The sequence below is a fragment of the Mus caroli genome, unplaced genomic scaffold (assembly GCF_978045245.1).
Source record: "Mus caroli unplaced genomic scaffold, Mus_caroli_1 scaffold_18, whole genome shotgun sequence".
NCBI lineage: Eukaryota > Metazoa > Chordata > Mammalia > Rodentia > Muridae > Mus > Mus caroli.
In genome coordinates, this window is record NW_028227273.1 from 64,695,431 (window position 1) to 64,716,779 (window position 21,349).

At 49.6% G+C, this 21,349-nt stretch overlaps 1 protein-coding gene across 2 annotated transcripts in view; it reads left to right on the top strand.

The window, feature by feature from the left end:
* Cpne5 (copine 5) overlaps positions 1–21,349 on the top strand; it is an 80,862-nt gene that overhangs the window by 23,654 nt on the left and 35,859 nt on the right. Inside the window, exons 4-9 of one of the 2 annotated variants that reach the window (XM_029470852.2) lie at positions 3,310–3,413; positions 5,272–5,311; positions 5,497–5,573; positions 10,679–10,738; positions 12,679–12,729; positions 13,022–13,085. In XM_029470852.2, coding sequence (XP_029326712.1) covers positions 3,310–3,413; positions 5,272–5,311; positions 5,497–5,573; positions 10,679–10,738; positions 12,679–12,729; positions 13,022–13,085 — 396 coding nt within the window. The remainder of the gene's footprint in view (positions 1–3,309; positions 3,414–5,271; positions 5,312–5,496; positions 5,574–10,678; positions 10,739–12,678; positions 12,730–13,021; positions 13,086–21,349) is intronic. The other variant, XM_021149048.2, reaches the window with a different exon arrangement.

Here is a 21,349-nt window from a genome sequence, read left to right on the forward strand (position 1 = left end):
GACGTGTAGTGGGAAGGTGTTCGTAGGGGTTTCTTTTGAAGGCCTGGGTGGGATTGAAGGTGAGTTGTTTAGGGACGAGCCACCATGAGGAGCTAGCTGTTCCCACACTGGGCCTGCTGGGTCAGTGAATCCTCACTGGGGTGTAAGATGGAGAGTTTGTGGTACTGAGAGACGAGCCCTCCTAGCACCTGTCTGCCTGCGTTTTCCAGGGTCTTCCACAGCCTGTAGCCAAGCCACTGTCCTGACAGGCCAGTTGTCCCGGGCCTCATGTGAGGTGAGGTAAGACCCTTGGCTGATCAGGGTCTGCTCTGAGGAGCTCTGACGAGGACACGTGAGCATGGGAGCTCACCTGTTCCCAGAAATACCAATTCTTCTGTATAGCAGAGCCCCCTAGGAACCACTTAACTCAGTCCCCAAAGAAGTTTCAAGGCTTGCCTCCCTTTGAGGGTCTACTGGACAGGATGATCTGCAGTTAATGCCGCTTAATTGGTGTTCTTGGGGCTTAGTCATGGGAGCCCTCGGGAGCGGCTTCCTCGAAAAGCTTCTCTGGGTCTGTTGCTAGGGACAAAGCCTTTCAGAGGGTAACTGCTCTTCTTTCCGGGGCGGGGCGTCTTTTGGCTTATGCTTTTGATTCTCTCCCCTAGGAGGCATCCCAGTCCTGAGGTCAGTGAGCCCCCTCCCCGACATCGCTCCCCCCCCTCGGAGTACCCTGGGAAGGTTCTCTAGCTTTTCTGCATCTATTTCACGTGCTGATTTCCTGGCTCCGCACAGCCAAGGTGCATTTGGACCCCTGCGCTTGCATGGGGGCTTGCTTAGGGTTCATGGTGCACATGCTAACGAGAGCCGAGCCCAGAGCTTAGACCAAGCAGTGGTTCAGAATGGACTAGTGTGATGGACAGGTGATTCTGAGGAAGTGTCCGGGCTCCAGGTGGAGGATGGTGAGGGGCCTGGCCTCCTCCCTGCTCCCCTAGGATGCAATGGGATGCACACAGCAGTTAGACTGCAGGCAGGCTTTGCTGCTCATACCTCTTCTCCCCAAGGCCATTCTGTCTGGAGAACTCTGCAGTTCTATGTGAAATACAGCGTCCAGGTTGACCACCCCCCCACACACACACACCATTATCCATCAATTATTGTATTCTTGCATTCATTAGCCGGAGTATGCATTGAGCCTGACAGGCACCCACCCGGTGGTCTCTTAGAATTTTAAAATCTGTGTTTCAGCACACACACACACACACACACACACACACACACACACACACACCTTGCTGTTATTAGTCCAACTAATGAAAACCCATAAAGCTTTCTTAGCAGGCCCCTGGGCTGTTGATTTCACAGTTGCAATGTACATATGTTAATTACGCCCGAATCCCAGCAATCCTTCAAGCCCCTCCACTTTCCAGGGACCTTCGGAGCCCCCCTCCCATCCTGTTTCCAGGGGAACCCCGGCTCCTTCTGCAGCAGAAAGCAGTCTCCAGGGAATTCCCCCCCTTGTTGAAGCGTCAAGTGCCATTTTCAAAGCAGCCGCTGTCATCCTCCCTGCTGGGTGGGGGTGGGGTGGGGGGTGTCCGTGGACTGTGGACTGGGAGTGGGCCGTGGAAGTGGGGCTGTCTGTCAGCCCTGGTAGGGGGATGCTTCAGGCTAGAGGAATTGAAGGAGAACAGCAGGAAGTCTGATCTTTCCAGAGAATTCTCTAAGACATAAGTATTTACCTGCAGGACTCCTGCAAAGAAGCCATTAGGGGAAATTTTCCTTTTGTCTGAAGCCAGGAGGTTTACTTAGAAGGGGCGGAGAGCTTGTAGGAAATCCTTTGCAAAGGGTTGCATGTTTGTGACGTTGTTATGGAATTTATAGGAGAGACAGGAGCTGGGTTTTATTGAGGCCAGAGTGTGGTGTTCCCCACCCCCACCCCGACCCCATTGCTTGCACACAGCAGGGCTGTCCACAGTGCTTGGAAAATAATCCACCTTCTCTGATTTTCATTTGCTTAGGTGGCCCCTCCCTCCAGTCAGGTGAGGTACAAAAAATATCCTGAGTTTCTCTCTCTGTGGCTGTGGGCAGGTTACCTAACCTTGCTGATTTGTTTCCGTGCTCGTGAGCCGGTAACAGCCCTCAGAATTTTTAAAGAATTAAACGAGATAGCTTAACGATCCCGTTGATCTGTGAACATTCAGGAGAGGCTCGGTAAATGTTAGTTTTCTTCCTCCCCCTCTTGCCCCCCTCCCGCCCCCCTCCCCCAGTCCTCATTCATTAGCGGCTTTCAACCCCATCTGCTTATTAGCAGTGTCTAGAGTCTAGAGACCCTCCTGGGAGGATGTACAGTTGTTTGGGCCCTATGCACATTGATTCGACTTTAACTGGCCTGTGGCATGGCTGAGCGTGGATATATATATTATATATATATATTAGCTCTGGCTGTCCTGGAACTCACTCTGTAGACCAGGCTGGCTTCGAACTCAGAAATCTGCCTGCCTCTGCCTCCCAAGTGCTGGGATTAAAGGCATGCGCCACCACCGCCCAGCGTGAGTATACATTTTTAAGCACCTGTTAAAGCATATATATGTATATATATATATGCTCATTTATTTTGCTCATTTCATGTTTGTGTGAATATACTCACACAAACATGAAACGAGCAAAATCCATTTAATTTGTCACACCCCAAGACACACAGTGACTCGGACATAAGTGTATGGGTAGATTCAGTGTGGCGATGCTGGCCAGGTGGGAGCCGATCGTGCATTGCAGACATTGAACTCACACATGTGTCTATGCAGGTTGGGTAGGAGCTGGCTGCAGTGTGCACTTGTCTACGGAGGCTGGTTAGTAGCCCACTCTGGGCACTGAGCGCACTTCTTGCCTGCAGTTTGCAGAGTAGCTTAGTTAAAGAACACACAGAAAGAGGAGCAAGCCAGTAAGCAGCACTCCTCCGTGGTCTCCGCATTAGCTCCTGTCTTTAGGTTCCTGCCCTGCTTGAGTTCCTGTCTGACTTCCTCCCTGAGTTGTTTTTTGGCCATGACCTTTCACCATAGCAATAATAGCCCACTGCCTGGTGGGGGATGGGGGGCAGGCAAAGGTTAAAGGCAAGATAGACCACACAGGGTCACTCAGATATGACACCATCTACCCCTGGAGCTCATGCCTGGAGAGGGAGGGAGGGAGGGAGGGATCTAGGGATCAGAGAGGAAGACAGGAGAGACGTTTCCACACCTGTAGGAGGCAGCGCCCAAAGCCTGGAGCCAGAGCCCAGTGCGAGGGCTGGAGCCCACAAGTGCCCCCACACCTCACCAGCTCATTCTCTTGCAGTTTGGACGCACCGAGGTCATAGATAACACGCTCAACCCGGACTTCGTGCGCAAGTTCATTGTGGATTACTTCTTTGAGGAGAAGCAGAACCTCCGTTTTGATCTGTGAGTGGAAGGTGGGGCTCACGCTATGGGGGTAGGAGGGGAGTTGTGGGACTGGGGCCCTGGTGACAGGGTACAGGTGGAGAAGCAGGGATATTCTGGGAGACCAGGGAGATAAACATGACAGATGAAATCTACCCCAGCCCTGCTAGGGTGTGGGAAATGGGGTGTGTGCGCATGCCAGATCTTATCCAGCATTTGCCTTAATTAAATGGGGGTGGGGGTGAGGTGCCTGACTCTGGGGAGCATCCATTGAGGCAATTACGGATTCCACCTCTGAGCCTTTTCCTCCCTAGCATCCAAGGTACCTGCTGGCCTCTCCCTATGGTGTAGTGGGGTGTATGTGTATGTGCATCTAGTCTCCCTGCAAAGGTCACAGGACAAGTAGGGCTCTGATCTCTGTGTGTCCACCAGAAAGAGGGACAGGGCCATCAGAAGGGCTTGCCCTCTTGGTGACTGGGCAGGGAGCTTGTGTCATTTCCAGCGGCTGTGGAGGACATGAGGTGGCTTGTAAAAGGCCAGTGTCCTGGAGAAGAGTCAAAAGCGTGGGGAAGAAAAGGGCTGGAGCTTGAGGGAATCTGGCAAAAGTGTGTGTGAATGCGCGCGCGCGCGCATGTGTGTGTGTGTGTGTGTGTGTGTGTGTGTGTGACCTCTGGCAGGGCTGAGCGTGGGTATATTTTTTTAAGCACCTGTTACAGCATGCATTAATATATTTTTTAAAATATGCATGTGCATGTGTGTGTTCAAGTGTATTTGTGTGCATGTATGGGTATGTCACGCATGTGTGTGCAAGTGCATGCATGCACATGTGTGCCTGCGTGCATGAGCATGTATGTGTGTGTGCGTGTGTGTGCATGCATGTGTATGTGAGCATTTGTGTGCGTGTGTGTGTGTGCGTGTGCGTGTGTGTGGTGTGGTGACAGTCTGGCAAGGCCAACTGTCAGGAGAAGTGGGCAGCAATCTCCAGCCCTCAGCAGGTGCAGCCTAGAACAGAGGAAGCTGCTGGAAGGAAGGTTGTGAGTAAGATCCTGGGAGAACGGGCTGCAGCTCAGCTGGCTCCACAAGGGGCCAGCCCAGCTGCAGGACCAAGCTGCCTGCCGCCCACTCAGGTGGAGGTAGCCATGCCTCCCTTTCTTAGGAGCGACCAGCTCAGTGTAGAGGCAGGCTCCAGGTGAGGAGAAGATGTGAAGACAGAGCTGCCAAACAGGCACCGATGAAGCTGGAGGGACAGACAACTGGGATTGATGGATAGGGTGACCCAGTCTCCTATGTTGACCCAGACACCTGTGACCCAGCCACCTGTGGTGACCCAGTCTCCTGTGACCCAGCCACCTATGACCCAGTCACCTATGATCCAGACTCCTGTGGTGACCCAGCCACCTGTAGTAATCTAGCCACCTGTGACCCAGCCAGGGTACAGGGTTCACTTGTGTCATTTCTCATTCTTAGTAAGATAGAACACACTCACAGGGAAGGGTATTTATTTGTGTGTGTGTGAGTGTGTGTGTGTGAGTGTTTGTGTGTGTGTGTGTGTGTACATGCGTGTGTGCATGGCAGGGTATGGAGGGCAGAGGACAGTTTGTGAGAATTGGTTTTCTCCTTCCTTCATGTGAGTCTCGAGGACTGAACTCAGATCACCAGGCTTGGCCGAAAGCGCCATCTCACTGGCTGGGAAATACCCAAATCCTAAGAGGCTCAGGTTTATCTTATCCCTGTCTTCACTGAGGTCAGGACAGGATGAGCCTCCAAGACTCCCAGTACTCACAATGACAGCCTACTTGAGGGGTGGACTCAGAGTTGGAGACAGGGTTAAGTGGGATGTCCCCTGCCTGCCTTTACCATCTTTCTGTGTTCCCTGTAGCTACGATGTTGACTCCAAGAGCCCGGATCTATCTAAACATGTGAGTTCCACCCGTGACTGCCCAGCGAGCTCAGGCTGTCTCTTAAATGTCATATTCTGGCTGGGCCCTGGGCTTCACTCAAGGGAGAGTGTATCCATGGTTGCATGTGGTCACTTCAGTGGGGGCAGTGGGGTGGCTGTGAACAAGGTGACTAACTCTTCTCTCTTCTGCCCTTGAATGTGTAGGACTTCCTGGGCCAGGCCTTCTGTACTCTTGGAGAAATTGTAGGGTCCTCTGGGAGCCGTCTGGAGAAGCCTCTCACGTAAGTGTAGAGGGGTACAGCTTGTCTGGGTGGCACTCCGTGGAGTGAGCCATCTTTAGCCTGCGTCTAACCCAGTTATTCTGGAGGAAGCCAACCAGGCTAAGTTATTAGAGCTTGTGTCCCGTGGGGAGGGACAGTGGCTGAGAGCTATCTAGTCAGTTTGCAACCACACCTCTATCGCTGTGTAAGGAAGAGAACAGAGAACAGCAGAGGAAATGATTCACCAAAGGCCACACAGCTAGCAAGTGGGAAAGCTGGGATTCGAACCTGGCCTTTATTTGCACTGCCTATAGGTATAGGCCTGAGCTGGGAGCTAAAAACAGGCTGGGGCTGGATGCAGTGAGGCCTTCTTACCTCCTGTCTATGACAGTCTGTAGGACAGGGTGGCATGGGGCTCGTGAGGAGAGCTATTATTACTCTGAAAGATCTCTGGTGTCTCCAGGATTCCCACATGCTGCTGAGGGTGGCTTATCATTATTCCAAGGAAGCCCTAGAAACAGGGCCCCAGCACCAGAAGGCACAGACTGGAACAGTTGTCCAAGCCACAGGGCAGAGCATGCAAGAGAGAAGATTCAGGCTAGGCTAAGCATGGACCCCTCACTTGCTTCTACCAAGTTTCTTTTACACACTATAGTTCATAACTGTAGTGTATGTGTGTGTGTGTGTGTGTGTGTTTCTGTGTATATGTCTCTGTGTATCTGTCTGTATGTCTGTCACTGTGTGTGTATGTATGTGTGTGTGTCTGCGTATATGTCCCTGTATGTGTGTGTAAGTCTGTGTGTGTATGTGTCTTTGTAGATATGTCCCTGTGTATGTGTCTGTGTATATATGTCTATATGTGTGTCTCTGTGTATATGTCTCTGTCTGTCTGTTTGTCTGTCTGTCTGTCTGTCTCTGTGTGTAGGGTTTAGACAGTAGACTCTTTCTCCTAGACACTCACCTACAACTCTTCAGTAACTATATAGTAGGATCAGAACCTCAAGAAAAGTCTCTTTCCCCCCTCAAAAGCCCCCTCTCTGGGTCCCCAGAAAATAATAATAGCTATCATTTATTGAGATGGGGGAGGAATAGGTTTGGAACTTAAAGAATTTGGGGAACCTTGAAAGAATTGTGGCACAAGAAGTCGGGGATATACACACCCAGGCACACACACACACACAGAGACACATGGGAAAAGCAGTTATCACTCTGGCATGAAGAGAGAGCCCCAGCACCACATACAAACTAGATGGGCATGGCAGCCTAGGACTCCAGGCTCCCAGGCAGAGACAGGAGGTTCTCAGCAGACAGCTGAGGTGCAGATCTTGGGGCTCAAGTGAAAGCTGCTGCCTCTTTATAAGTTGGAAATTAATGGAGGAAGGACCTATGTGTGCTCCAAAGGCACACACAATACACATATACGCCACATGCACACATACACATGCATGTACACATACATACAAGTGCGAATGCATGTACATGCACACAGTGCACACACATGCACACACACATGTGCACACATGCACACACCTGTATGTGCATACACACACGACATGCACATGTGCACATGCCTACATACACACACACACACACACGTCCACACACATAAATGATACAAATTCGCATTTGCCTCACAGTCCCAACATATCTATAACTGATCCCTTAAAAATAACAACAATGAGCCAGGCGTGGTGGCGCACACCTTTAATCCCAGCACTTGGGAGGCAGAGGCAGGCGGATTTCTGAGTCCGAGGCCAGCCTGGTCTACAAAGTGAGTTCCAGGACAGCCAGGGCTATACAGAGAAACCCTGTCTCGAAAAAACAAACAAAACAAGACAAAACCCAAACCAACAACAGTATGTAGGGTCTGAGCTGCTCAGCAGTCAAGGGAGCTTGCGGCTCTTTCAGAGGACCCTGAGTTTGGTTCCCAGGCCCACATCAGACAGCTCAGGATCGCCTGTAGCCCCAGGCCCAGAGAAACTGAAGCTTCCTCCCAGACTCCGGGCCTTACTGCGTGCATACACACAAGTAAAAAGAAGAGGCATCTTTTTAAAAAAGATTTTACTTAAGCCGGGCGTGGTGGCGCATGCCTTTAATCCCAGCACTTGGGAGGCAGAGGCAGGCGGATTTCTGAGTTTGAGGCCAGCCTGGTCTACAAAGTGAGTGCCAGGACAGCCAGGGCTACACAGAGAAACCCTGTCTCGAAAAACAAAAAAAACAAACAAAAAAAAGATTTTACTTATTTATTATATGTAAATACACTGTAGCTGTCTTCAGATCTCATTACAGGTGGTTATGAGCCACCATGTGGTTGCTGGGATTTGAACTCAGGACCTCTGGAAGAGCAGTCAGTGCTCCTAACCGCTGAGCCATCTCATCAGCCCAAGAAGAGACATCTTTAAAATCAAAATTTAGATCTCATATGTCCTTGGAGGCTAAGAACAGCATATAGTTGCTTTTTATCTAACTCATTTAGGTTTTTTTTTTTTTAAACAAAAACAACAATGATTTAATTTGGAATTTTAGGGGTTTTGTTTTGTTTTATTTTTGGTTGGATGTTTTTCTTGTTTTAGATTTTTGTGGAGGTGTTTTTTTGTTTTGTTTTGTTTTTCGAGACAGGGTCTTTCTGTGTAGCCCTAGCTGGCCTGGAACTTACCATGTAGTCACAACTGAATTATAGATTTAAGGACACCTAAAAATTATACCCAGCTTACAAGACTGGAAGAATGGCTCTCGGGTTATGAACACACACTGCAGCCGGGTGTCTCACAACCATCTACAGCTCCAGCTCCAAGGGACTAGGTACCTCTGGCCTCACAGGCACACACGCATACGCGCACACGCACACACAGAGTTAAAAATAGCAAAAACATCAAAAAAGAAAAGTAGGGTTTTCCCAGGAGAAATTACAATTAGCTCTTGCTAAGAAGCGTTCTTCTTTCATTCAAATTTACACGTTTTTAAGTTATTTTTACTCATTCCTTGACACTCGCGTAATACATTTGGATCCTTTTCACTGCCCACTGCCCGCACTCAGCTTCTGGCTGAGGAGAAGCCCTCCCAGCTCCCACCTGGGTCCAAACCTAACCAGTCACAGGTCTGCTTTCTGCTTGCTGGATGGATAGGGGATGGAGGGATCCTTACCCCTCCCCCCACCCCCAGAAGATGAGCCCCAGGACAAGATCTGAACTGTAGCAGCTCGGGAACACCTCAGAGGAGGCAGGTCATCCCCCCACCCCACCCCCGAAGGTCTTGTGTGTCTAAGTTTAGCTGTTCATGACTCAACCCCACCGCAGCTCCTATTTACTGTGCATCTATTCTGGGACAGACATGAGGGTCAGTGCCTTTCTAGTGAAAGCAACACAGGGAGCCCTCACTGTTTGTGGGATCCACAAGCATGCACACCATGCACTAAATACTGGACGCGCACTGCCATTGGCCTGGTCATTGTTCCTGGGACAATACCGCGAGCCAAGCCTGTGCCATGTATTTCCTCTGCCTTAGGTGTTCTAAAGCACCTAAGGATGATGTAGAGTATAGGATATGCTAGACATGGTGGAGTATACATGTAACCTAGTCCTTGCGCGTGGAGGCAGGAGGAGTTCAAGGCCACCCTCAGCTACAGAAGTTGAAGGCCAGCCTCAGCTCCATGAGACTCTGTTTACTATTTATTTCTAAGTAAATAGTAAAATAAAACACATGGAGGTTGTGTGTGCCTCATATTTAAATGATATGGTGGCAGCCAGGTGGTGGTAGCACACGCCTTTAATCCCAGCACTCCAGAGGCAGAGGCAGAGGCAGATGGATCTATGAGTTTGAGGCCCACCTGGTCTCCAGAGCAAGTTCCAGAACAGCCAAGGCTATGCAGAGAAACCCTGTCTCTAAAAACAAAGCAAAACCAAACAAATAGATTTGCACATCCAGAGGTTCTATTGTCACAGAGGGGTCCACGAACCAGTTCCTTGTGCCTATTAAGGGATGATGGAATTAGTTTGGTATCCTTGTGTTTGAGGGTGGAGGGGGGTGTTGTTGTTTTGAGACAGGGTCGCACTACAGGGCAGCCTCAAACTCAAGATCCTGTGTGAGTCCTGGGATCTCAAGTGGGCATAGTCACATCGAGTTTCCTCTGAGCTTTGGAGTCGGCGTCCAGGGTCTTTTTCTGTAGCCCAGGAGGGCCTCAAACACATCTCTCTGCCTCAGCCTCCCAAATGCTAGAATAGTGGGCATGAAAGGCCGCATGCAGCCAGCTGTATTAATTTACTAGGGTGTTGATGTGATCCCCACACTGAGGGACTTAGTGAGAGAAATTAAAAACTTCACACTTCTGGAAGCCAGAAGTCCAAATTCAAGGTGCCAACTGAGCTCCTTTCTGCTGAGACCGCTCTCCTGGGTTTGAGATGGTTGTGGGGTTTGTTCTCCTGTCTTTTCTCTATGTGTCTGGATCCCACCCATGTGATCTCACTTCCTTAACTGTTTGTTTTTGTTTTTTTTTTTAATTATTCAAGTGTCCATGTCTATGGTTGTGTGTGTGGATACGTGCACATGAACGCAGGTACCCTCAGAGGCCAGAAGAGGGCGTCAGATTCCCAGAGCTGGTCGTGAGCCTCCCAGTGTGGGTACTGGGAACCAAACTTGGTTCTTCTGGAAGAGCATTCCTGGCTCTTAACTGCTGAGTCATCTCTTCGGCCCCTTTAAAGGTTCTATCTCCAAATATAATCCCATGAGCGCATTTGGGCCTTCAGCATCCGGATGGGGAGGGCCAGGGAAACCACTGAGGCCCAGTGATGCAGTCTTCACTTCAGCAGGTTTCAGGGTCACCCAGAGCAGAAGCTGGTCTCCACCCTCAGAGTTTCTGGCCTAGTGGGTCTGGATATGTTTGTAACACCTTCCCAGAGGACACTGGGGCTTCTGGTCTGGGCCCGACACTGAATACCCCAGAGGTAGTGTAACTTGCCCAGGCTTCACTCTGAAGCCTTGGAAGGTCTTCTGTGGCCTGGACTTTTGGTCCTGTTTTAATGATGTCCAGGGTAGACACCTGGCTCCGGGCATCCATCTGTCTATCTGTTCTGGCCTTTGAAGACTGGTCCTGGGCTCATGCATAGCTTTCTTTTCCTCTGTCTCCACAGGATAGGAACATTCAGCCTCAACTCCCGGACAGGCAAGCCTATGCCAGCCGTGTCTAACGGGTAGGTCACCATGTAGCTGTGGCTGTCCTGTCCTGTATTCAGCCCACTCTACAGAGGCTACCTACTGCCTCTGGGTCCAGCTCCTGATCTACTGTTAATCCCTGGATAGGAAGACAAAGGGTCCTAAGTCCCTTTACAAGGTCTCAGGCACCCTCCTCTTCTACAAAAGCCAGAGCTGGAGCCTGCTGAGGCCTGGTGGCTCTTGGGATTTTAGGGAGTAGGGTTGGGCTCAGAAGAGCAAACTGTCCCCAGGGTTAGCAGGCCTGGGACCTCTCAGTCTCCTTTGTCCTTCCAAGTTCTGCCCCATTCCCTCCCTGGCCCCCTTCCTTCATCTAATATTCTTTTTTTTTTTTTTTTTAAAGAGGTGGAGTCTCTTTTTTTTTTTTTAAAGATTTATTTATTATATGTAAGTACACTATAGCTGTCTTCAGACACTCCAGAAGAGGGCGCCATCATCTAATATTCTTATTGACCCCTTATTCTCCATGGTTTCCCTCTTCAACACCGAACACGAGCTGCCTTCTCCCTATGAAGTCCATTTGGCTCAACTCTCCCACTGCCTCCATAGCTCGCTGCCAGCTGCAGAGGGTTGTGCACTTTGTCAGTCTCCACTCTGACTTCATGCTTTGGGCTAGCCTCATCAAAATGTGACCAATACAGACCCTCCGTGTTCTTCCCTCTCCTCTCCTGAGGAGATTCTCCATCCTAGCTTCTTCTCATACACTGTGGGTCTAAAGGGCCTTTGGGGCTGAACAAGGGAGTCCCAGCTTCCTGCATATGTGGAAGGAGCCAGATGTGGACTCCCTCACAGCTGGCGCCTAGTGTGACTGCTGGTTTAGGAAGGGAGTGGATACCATGATCTGAGAGAGAACAAAAGCAGATGTAAGAGAGGAATAAAGGCCAGAGGGAGCAGGGAAGGAAGGCCAAGCCTGTGGAAGCAGGCTGAGGCAAGCGAGGAGGGAAAAGCAAGATTAGAAATAGAAGGTGAGGGTCCAAGGCAGAGCAACAGATGGAGAGCCGGGGGCGGAGGAGGCTGCTACCCAGCATCCGCCTGGTTCTTACCAGGCCAGTGCTCGGGGAAGGACTGCCCAAGAGTAAGGGACAAGTGTTGGCACTGCCACATGCTGGGGGCAGGTGTGGTCCCTACTCTGCTCACCGGATTTGGAGAGATTTGGTTTGTTTCTTCAGCCCTAGGAAGTTTCTCTTCCTCTCATTCCTCCTCAGCTGGGAACCTCCCCATCCAAGAGTTGATGCTGGGGAAAGTTCGGTGGTTCTCATAGGGTTCCACACAGCACGCTGCTGCAGCCCTGGGCTGGGCAGGAGCTGGGGTGTGGATTTTACAGTGCCCCTCAACAGTGAGGGTAACTGCCCATCTCAGGCCTTCTCTGCACAAGGCACTGTGTTTGCATATTAGAAAAACAGATTCTAGGTCACCCCCGTATATGGGAAGGGACAGAAGAGTAATCTTTGAACTCTAGTCACAGCTGCCCCACAGCCTCACATATGACTGTCCCTCTCAGTGACCCTGAGATCCTCCTGACTGAGTCTCAAACCTTAGAGTGACATGGTCACTCTAGTCCTTGGGGCATTCCCCCATCTCACCTACAAGGGGAATAGGGGTGGAGTAGCCTGAATAGAGCCCCTCTCCAGCATGCCTTTCTGAGGGGGCTTCTCCTCTGTAGATGGTCTGTCCCTCTTTGTCCTGCCTGGCCCCTCACTAAGGAGAAATGAGTTATCTCTTGTCCCTAGAAAGCCCCAGCCAAGGAATTGAAAGGGAGGTAGCTGCAGACGAGAGCCAGGAAGAGTCCCCCCTCCCCAAGACCATGTACATCCTGAGCTGCTCTTCAGTAGTGAAGGAGACCGGCTCAGAGCTGGAACAGCAAGGGGCCCTGGGTCAGCCGGGTACAGGGTGGCTAGCCCACAAGGTCTTTTGCCCACAGAAGTGGTCTTTGGATGGAAAGCTCCAGAACCACTGGTCCGGAAGCTTCCGGGTGAGTCTGGGTGCTGTTGCCATTCTAAGACCTCCCCAGTGGGCCTTGGGAGCAGGGGGCGGGGCCACTGAGGCTGGGGGCGTGACCCCAGCCACACAGGGCTTGGCCACATTGCCCAGGTACTTCTGAAGACTTTCTTTCTCAGGGGTGTTGGGGCAGATGCCTAGATGGCACAGGGTGGGCATGGGAGTGGCTGACCCAGGAGTGTCAGGTGGTTGGTCTGTCCTTGTCTGGCTTGTCATTGTTTTGTTGTTTTTGTTTTGTTTTGTTTTGTTGGCTTCTTCTCCTTCAGTGGTGTCCCAGGGAAGAAATGTGGTACCATCATCCTGTCTGCAGAGGAACTGAGCAACTGCAGGGTGAGTAACAGAGCCTATTTCTCCGTGGACCTGGAGGGAGCCAGGTCAGACAAGGCTCCTCCTGACCTGGCTGGCATGAGACTGTGTGATACTGGAGCTAGAAGATTCCATCCTTATGGTTGAGCAGAGTAAGACCCAAGGCAGGAAGGACCAGCCTACAGTCTGCACCACAGAGCCAGGCTCCTTCCAGGCTCTCTCACAAGTTCCTCAGCCCAGACTGCCCCTGGGCACTTGTGATTTGTTGTCACTTTTCAGTTTTGTTTCGGGCATAAGGTGACACCCTCTGTAGAACGATCAGTTTTGTCTTGGGCATGGGGTGACACCCCCTGTGGAATGGAGGGAAGAAATGTGTGTGTGGCCACAAGTGTGAGTGTGTGCATCTGGGTGGATGAGCATAGGTAGGTATGAATACAAACGTGGGTGGGCACGGCTGTTGCGAAGCTGAGAGTTTGCAATCCCCGGCAGCCTTTGGTTTTGACTCTTGTGTAGGACTGTGGCGAAGCAGGCAATAGGGGTGGCTCCCCACACCAAAAAAGGGCTCAGGGCTCTGACGGCTGATGACAGGGAGACATGTAAAGATGCTGTACTGACAGATGTTGCCATTTGTCAACTGATGAGCGGTGGTGTTGTAGTTTGCTGTGGTAAACACCATGTTGGAAATGACTTGTGGAGGAAAGAGTTCATTTTACTTTATAATCCCAGGTAACAGTCCAGCATTGAGGAAAGTCAGAGCAGGAGCGCAAGGCAAGAGCTTGAAGCAAACACCATGGAATGCTGTTTACTGGCTTATTCTCAGGATAATGATCTTATAGATCCTAGACCCACCTGCCTAGGCATGGCCCCACCCACAGTGGGCTGTGCCATCCTACACCAATTAACTATCAAGACAACCACCAGCTACCCCAGAGCTGGTGAGACGAGTCAGTGGTTAAAAATGTGCATTCTTCTTGCATTGGACCTAAGTTCAATCTCCAGCACTCATGTCTGGCCGTTCACAACTGCCTGTAAATCCAGCTCCAAGGGGATCAGATGTGTCTGGCCTCTCACAGTACCTACAGTCAAGTGCACACACCCATACACATAATTAAGTATAATAAAAAATAAATAGCAAGAAAAGAAAGAAGAGAATGCCTCACAAAATGGCCACAGACCAACGTGATGGTGGAAACTCTTCAGTTGAGAATCCCTCTCCCCTGGTGACTTTAGGTTTTCTGTAAAGTTGACAGTGGATGCTAACGATGACAGGCACTCACACTGGTCCTGAGATGTAAGATGAAGCTCAGTTGTTCATGGGAGAAGGCCTTGAGCAAGAGTCTTATTTTACCACAAACAACAGCCTCTTTCTGGGACAACAGGATGCAGAACTGGACTCTATTCCAGGTCTAGCTGACGCTAAGATCAGGGCTTGGGTCCCCAGGCCACCCAAGCTAGACATCCCTGAGGTCAGTGAGGAACCTCTCATGGAGCGAAAGGCAAAGTGACAACTCAAGGCCAAGCCTGGGTGCAGGGACAAGACTCCTCTTGCACTGTAAAACAGAGCGGAAACAAGACTTCCTGACCTTCCCAGATCAGAGAAGCCTTCCCCTAGTATCAGCCATGTTAGAAACTATGTATCCACCATGTTAGAAACTATGTATCCACCACGTTAGAAACTATGTATCCACCACGTTAGAAACTATGTATCCACCACGTTAGAAACTATGTATCCACCACGTTAGAAACTATGTATCCACCATGTTAGAAACTATGTATCCACCATGTTAGAAACTATGTATCCACCATGTTAGAAACTATGTATCCACCATGTTAGAAACTATGTATCCACCATGTTAGAAACTACATATTGGGCTGGAGAGATGGCTCAGTGGTTAAGAGCACCAACTGCGCTTCTGAAAGTCCCGAGTTCAAATCCCAGCAACCACATGGTGACTCACAACCATCCATAATGAGATCTGACGCCCTCTTCTGGTGTATCTGAAGACAGCTATAGTGTACTTAGATAGAATAATATATAAAAATCTTTTAAAAAAAGAAAAGAAACTATATATCCACCATGTTAGGAACTATGACAGAGCAAGTTAGGTCATAATTAACCCCTTTTAGAATAATAACAGTGAGCCGGGCGTGGTGGCACACGCCTTTAATCCCAGCACTCAGAAGGCAAAGGCAGAGACAGAGGCAGGCAGATTTCTGAGTTTGAGGCCAGCCTGGTCTACAAAGTGAGTTCCAGGACAGCCAGAGCTATACAGAGAAACCCTGTCTCGAAAAACAAAAAACAAAAAGAAGAAGAAGGAGAGGGAGAGGGAGAGGGAGAGGGAGAGGGAGAGGGAGAGGGAGAGGGAGAGGGAGAGGGAGAGGGAGAGGGAGAGGGAGAGGGAGAGGGAGACGGAGAGGGAGACGGAGACGGAGACGGAGACGGAGACGGAGACGGAGACGGAGACGGAGACGGAGACGGAGACGGAGACGGAGACGGAGACGGAGACGGAGACGGAGACGGAGACGGAGACGGAGACGGAGACGGAGACGGAGACGGAGACGGAGACGGAGACGGAGACGGAGACGGAGACGGAGACGGAGACGGAGACGGAGACGGAGACGGAGACGGAGACGGAGACGGAGACGGAGAAGGAGAAGGAGAAGGAGAACAACAACAACAACAACAATGGAACACATTTAGAATCAACATAGTAGCCAGGTGTGGTGGCCTTTTTAAGCCCAGTACTTGAGAGGCAGAGGCAGGGGGATCTCTGAGTTCAAGGTCTGGATAGCAAGTTTCAGGATACCAAGAATACATAGAGGGATCTCATCCTAACAAAACAAAGAATCAACATGGGAAACTGGAGAGATGATACTGTAGTTAAGAACACTGGCTGCTCTTGCAGAAGACCTGGGTTTGATTCTCAGCACCCACAATATGGCTCACAACTATCGATAACTCTAGTCTTTGTGGCTCCAACTACCTCTTCTAGCTTCTAAGCCCAGAGCCTCAGGGTTCCCTGGCTGTGGAGCAGTTGGATTAATGAACTGATGCTGTGGATGAAGGGGATGGGGATGTTGCTCAGGAGGGGCTGTGCAGGAACTGCTTGCTGGCTCCGATTCAGTTTTCCCTGAGCTCAAGCCCTCCTCCTTGGTTTATCTTTAAGTACCACCAGCAAGGGCACTGTGGAGTGTCTAAGTTTAGTGGGGCTGGCTCTGGTGGTTTCCCAGCAGCTTGTAAACATCTTCCTTTACCACCTTAGACCCCCTCCCACCTGAGATTCCCTCTTCCCTCCCTTCCTCTTCTTCCCCCTCCTCCCTGCCCCCCCCCATCCTTGGACACTGCAGTTTCCTTGCTTGAGGCTCTTGCCCACACTGGGGGGGCTTGGGGGCTGCCTCCCCCACCAGAGGCTGTCAGCTTCTTTTTCTTCTGGCACATCTTTGGCTGAATTCTCTCTTTCCCTAGAATCCTTGCAAGGAACAGACTAATTCTTAGCATCTGGCTGAATTAAAATAATTACATGTGAGCAGCTTTGCAACTCAGGCTTTCAGTGGGAGGATCAAAGGGAGAAGGCGGGGTCTGGAGTGGGTCTGCAAGGCGTGGGGCTTCCTGCCTTCAGCCTGGAGCCTGTGTGGGTGGCCAGGGACGGCAAAGGATGGAGCGGATACCAGCCTGTGACAGGCTTACTTTAGTAGGTAAATGAAAAACCTTGCTCATCAGAATATTAATACCAAGAAGGTTCCTACAGTCAGATTTGATGGAAGCATATTTGGGATCCTTGTGTAGACAGGGTGAGCCTCAGCTCTGCAGTCACCCTCACTTCCCCACGCCCAGTGAGGAGATTGACAATTCCTTCAAGGTCTTCAACTTTGAGGCTCACTTGTTGACAAATACACCCTGTTGCTAGAGATTAAACCCAGGACCTTGCCCAGGCTAAGCAAGCACTCCACCGCTAAGCTATACACCAGCCATCTTTTTTATTTAAAAAAAGAAAAAATCAGGGCCCAGTATGGTGGGGGCATACCTCTAATCCCTGCTCCTCAGGCAGAGGCAGAGAGGCAGAGAGAAGCAGAAGCAGAGAGAAGCAGAGAGAGACAGAGGCCCATGTGGAAAAGCAGGTACATGGTAAGTGGGGTTCAAGATAGGGTTTCTATATGTAACCCTGGCAGTCCTGGAATTTACTTTGCAGACCAGGCTGGCCTTAAACTCAGAGGTCCTCCTCCTGCCTCTGCCTCCCAAATGCTTGGATCAAAAGTGTGCACCATTATGGCAGCTGGATTTTGTGAGACCTCCCAGCAGGGGGGGATTCAGGAGACTTGAGGGTAGTGTTTCTCCTTGCTGCAGACTTTGGGAGAGAACAGTCATTAGAGGGAAGGAGGGAGACAAGAGGAACCCGGTGGTAAAGTGGCTATGGAGCGCAGGTCCTCCGACACACAGCTGCATGCTGGCATCATGAAGGGTAGGGAAGGAGTGTTGTCGGTGCTCAGACAGACATGAGAATCCTCCCTAAAACACAGCATATAATTTCTTAGTCTCAGAAATAATTTTCCCTAGTTAAATACAAACAAAACAAAACAAAAAGACTGTCTCTGATGCTTAAATATATGTGTGCATGCGCAATTAGGTTAACCATATTAGCCATCGGGAGATGGCTCAGTGGTAAAGTGCTCACTGTACAAGCAAGAGAGCCATAGTTCACGTCCTAAGGATCCACGCGGATGCTTAATGGGCACAGTAACCCTGTAATCGCAGCCTCTGAAGGGGGATGTGGACCACCCCCCACCCCCCAGGGAGCAAGCAAGCTAGCAACCATAGCCACATTAGCCAGCTCTAGGTTTGATTGACACCTGCCCCAGAGAATAAGATGGTGAATGATAGGGGAAGGTTCCCAACCTCAACCTCTCTACACACTCAAGCACATAAGCATGTGAACACACATACACATGGACACACATATGGAAATGAAAAGGAAAAAAAAATAACATGTAATTCTGCAACAAGTTGAGAAATCTAGAAAAATTACCCAGAGAGAATTATTGTTGACATTTGGATGCCTTTTTATGGCTATATATATTTTTTTTTGTTTGTTTGTTTGTTTGGTATAATTTGGTACCTAGTTGTTTGGTGGTTTTGAGACAGGGCCTCACTGTATAGCTTTTACTGGTCTGAAATTCCCTCTGTAGACCAGGCTAAACTCAAAGATCCTCCTGCCTCTGCTTCCCAAGTGCACAGATTAAAGGTGTGCACTACTATCACCCAGCTAATATGGCACCTAGATATTGGACTATAAGTTTCTGTCAATAGTCTTAGAAATGTTATTCCTCATTGTGTGGTGGATACATCATCATTGATTGAATATGGCTCCTTCTTCAATACATTTAAGTAACACTTCATTGACCTTCCTATATTCTTTTTTAAAAAAGATTTATTTATTTACTATATGTATATGAGTACACTGTCACTATCTTTTTTTTTTTTTTAAAGATTTATTTATTTATTAAGTACACTGTAAGTACACTGTAGCTGTCTTCAGACACTCCAGGAGAGGGCGCCAGATCTCGTTACGGATGGTTGTGAGCCACCATGTGGTTGCTGGGATTTGAACTCCGGACCTTCGGAAGAGCAGTCGGGTGCTCTTACCCACTGAGCCATCTCACCAGCCCCACTGTCACTATCTTCAGACACACCAGAAGAGGGCATCGGATCCCATTACGGATGGTTGTGAGCCACCATGTGGTTGCTGGGATTTGAACTCAGGACCTCTGGAAGAACAGTCAGTGCTCTTAACCACTGAGCCATCTCTCCAGCCCCCTTATATTCTTTCTTTCTTTCTTTTTATCTTATGTGCATTGGTGCTTTTACTGCATTTGTATCCATGTGAGAGTGTCAGATCTTGGAGTTACAGTTGTGAGCCAGCATGTGGGTGCTGGGAATTGAACCCAGGTCCTCTGGAAGAACAGTCAGTGCTCTTAAGTACTGATACATCTCTCTCCAGCTCCCATATATTTTCTTATTTGATTGTTTTTCATCTATCCACTTATTTTGTGTGTGTGTGCACACACATGTGTACATATCACACAGCAAGCCTAAGGAGTCCGTTTTCTCCTTCCACCAAGTGGAGGCAGAAGACCAAACTCAGCTTGTCAGCCTTGACAGCTGGCACTCAGTGGGTAACACGGGGTCATCACAGCAGCCTGTAGTCACTGTGGATGTGTTTGCTTGTTGTTTGTTTTTTGAGGCACTGTCTCATTCTACCCAGGTCTAGAACTTCTCTTAGTCCCTGATTGCTCTGCAGTTCCCAGCACTCCTCCTCCTGGGATCACACGCATGCGCTGCTCTACCCAGGTCACGGCCTATTCTAATGGCTCCTCTTTCCTCCCAAGCAGTGGATTTAGGTCAGCTTCCCAGATGTGCAGGCACAGAGAGTGGGAGGGAGAGTGGTCAGCTGAAGGCTTTCCACCTCCAAAGGATCGAATCAATAGACATGCAGCTGATTGGATTATTTGAGAACTTGGCCTTACCACAAAAATGGTGAGGCAGCTTGACCCTTGACCCCAAGGCCCAGCCACAGTCAGTGCAGCAATAAAGGCTCCATCTCCCAGGCTGCTGTGACCACCACCTGGTCTGAATAGCTGTCAGCACAAAGCCTCCTCAGGGGCCTCCCCTCCCCTTTTCTCTTTAGCAGTGCACCCTTTCTTGCTGGGGTGTAGTTTCAGAGTCCTAGATAGAGTGTGTGTGTGTGTGTGTGTGTGTGTGTGTGTGTGTGTATTTGCGCGCTTGCATGTGCGTACTTCCTGCATGTGGAGACCAAAAGATAACCTTGCTTGTCATTTTTTAGGAGCTGTGCATCTTGGATTTTCAGACAGGCTCTCTCACTGGCCTGAAGCTCCCCATCAGGCTAGGCTGGCTGACCAGTGAGCCCCAGGGATCCCAGTATCTCTGCTTGTCCAATGCTGGAGATTGCAAACTTGAACCACCATGCCCAACAATCTACCGTGGGTGCTGGGATGTGAATTCAGAACTTCATGTCTGTGTAGTAAATGCTTTACTGATTTCCACCCTCACATGCTCGCATACACAATCTAGATTCAGGGACACACACACACCCCAAGCAATTTTGGGATGGGGGGTGGTGGCTTCAAGACAGGGTTTCTCTATGTAGCCCTGGCTGTCCTGGACTTGATTTGTAGACCAGACTGGCCTTAAAGTCAAAGAGATCCACCTATCTTTGCCTTCCACGACACCAGGCATCCCACGTTGGGCCAAAAGGAACAATGTGCTAATTCTGGGAAATTCGGAAAATCCAACAGACCAATAGAAGCCACCATGGTACCGTTATCCATTTTTAAATGTCTTTCAGAGTTGGCTTGTAGGCTGATTGAGAATTCAAGCCTCTGAATCAAAAACTGAGCATGGTGGTGCACGCTTGTAATCCCAGCACTTGGAAGGCAGAGACAGGTAGATCTCTGTGACTCTATACAGTGAGTCAAGACAGCCAGGGCTATAGCCCTGTGAGACCCTGTCAAGTGTGTGACTCTAGGTAGGCTACTGTGTGACTTTCTGTGGTTTGGTTGATTCATATGTAAAAATGGCTTCAACATTTTTGTGTGTTGTTTATCACAAATTTATTTCATAGTGATTTTTTTTTTAAGTGACGTTAAAATATTTGATTACTAGGCTGGAGAGATGGCTTGGTGGTTAAGAGCACTGACTGCTCTTCCTAAGGTCCTGAGTTCAATTCCCAGCAACCACTTGGTGGCTCACAACCATCTGTAATGGGATCTGATGTCCTCTTCTGTTGTGTCTGAAGACAGAGACAGTGTACTCACATACATAAAATAAATAAATTAATCCAAAACAACAACAAAACACTTTGGATTACTGGGCCTTAGAGGGTCTCTCAAGTTTCACATTTACCTCCTTATCCAGGGCTGAACAGTAGGTACCATGCCTGCTGACCTCTGGGCCTGACCTCTGGGGTGGAAAGTTTGAAGTGCCAGAGGAAGCCAGCCCTGCTGCAGAGAAAGCCTGCCTGCTGAATCCCGGAGGCAGCGCAATTAGCATTTGGGGATATGCAAATTGAAGCAATCCTGCTGTTTTAGAGAAACTTAATATGTTTTTTTTAAAAAAGATAGGGTGAAAGGCAGAAATTGCAGGAAATTATATATCTCAGGAGCGGGTTTTATCTTCCCTGCTACTGATTCCCATGGTGCACAGGCTATGACAGCATCTCTCAGGCTCCAACCGAGAGCCCCACCTTAGCATCAACCCTCAATTCCACCCTCAT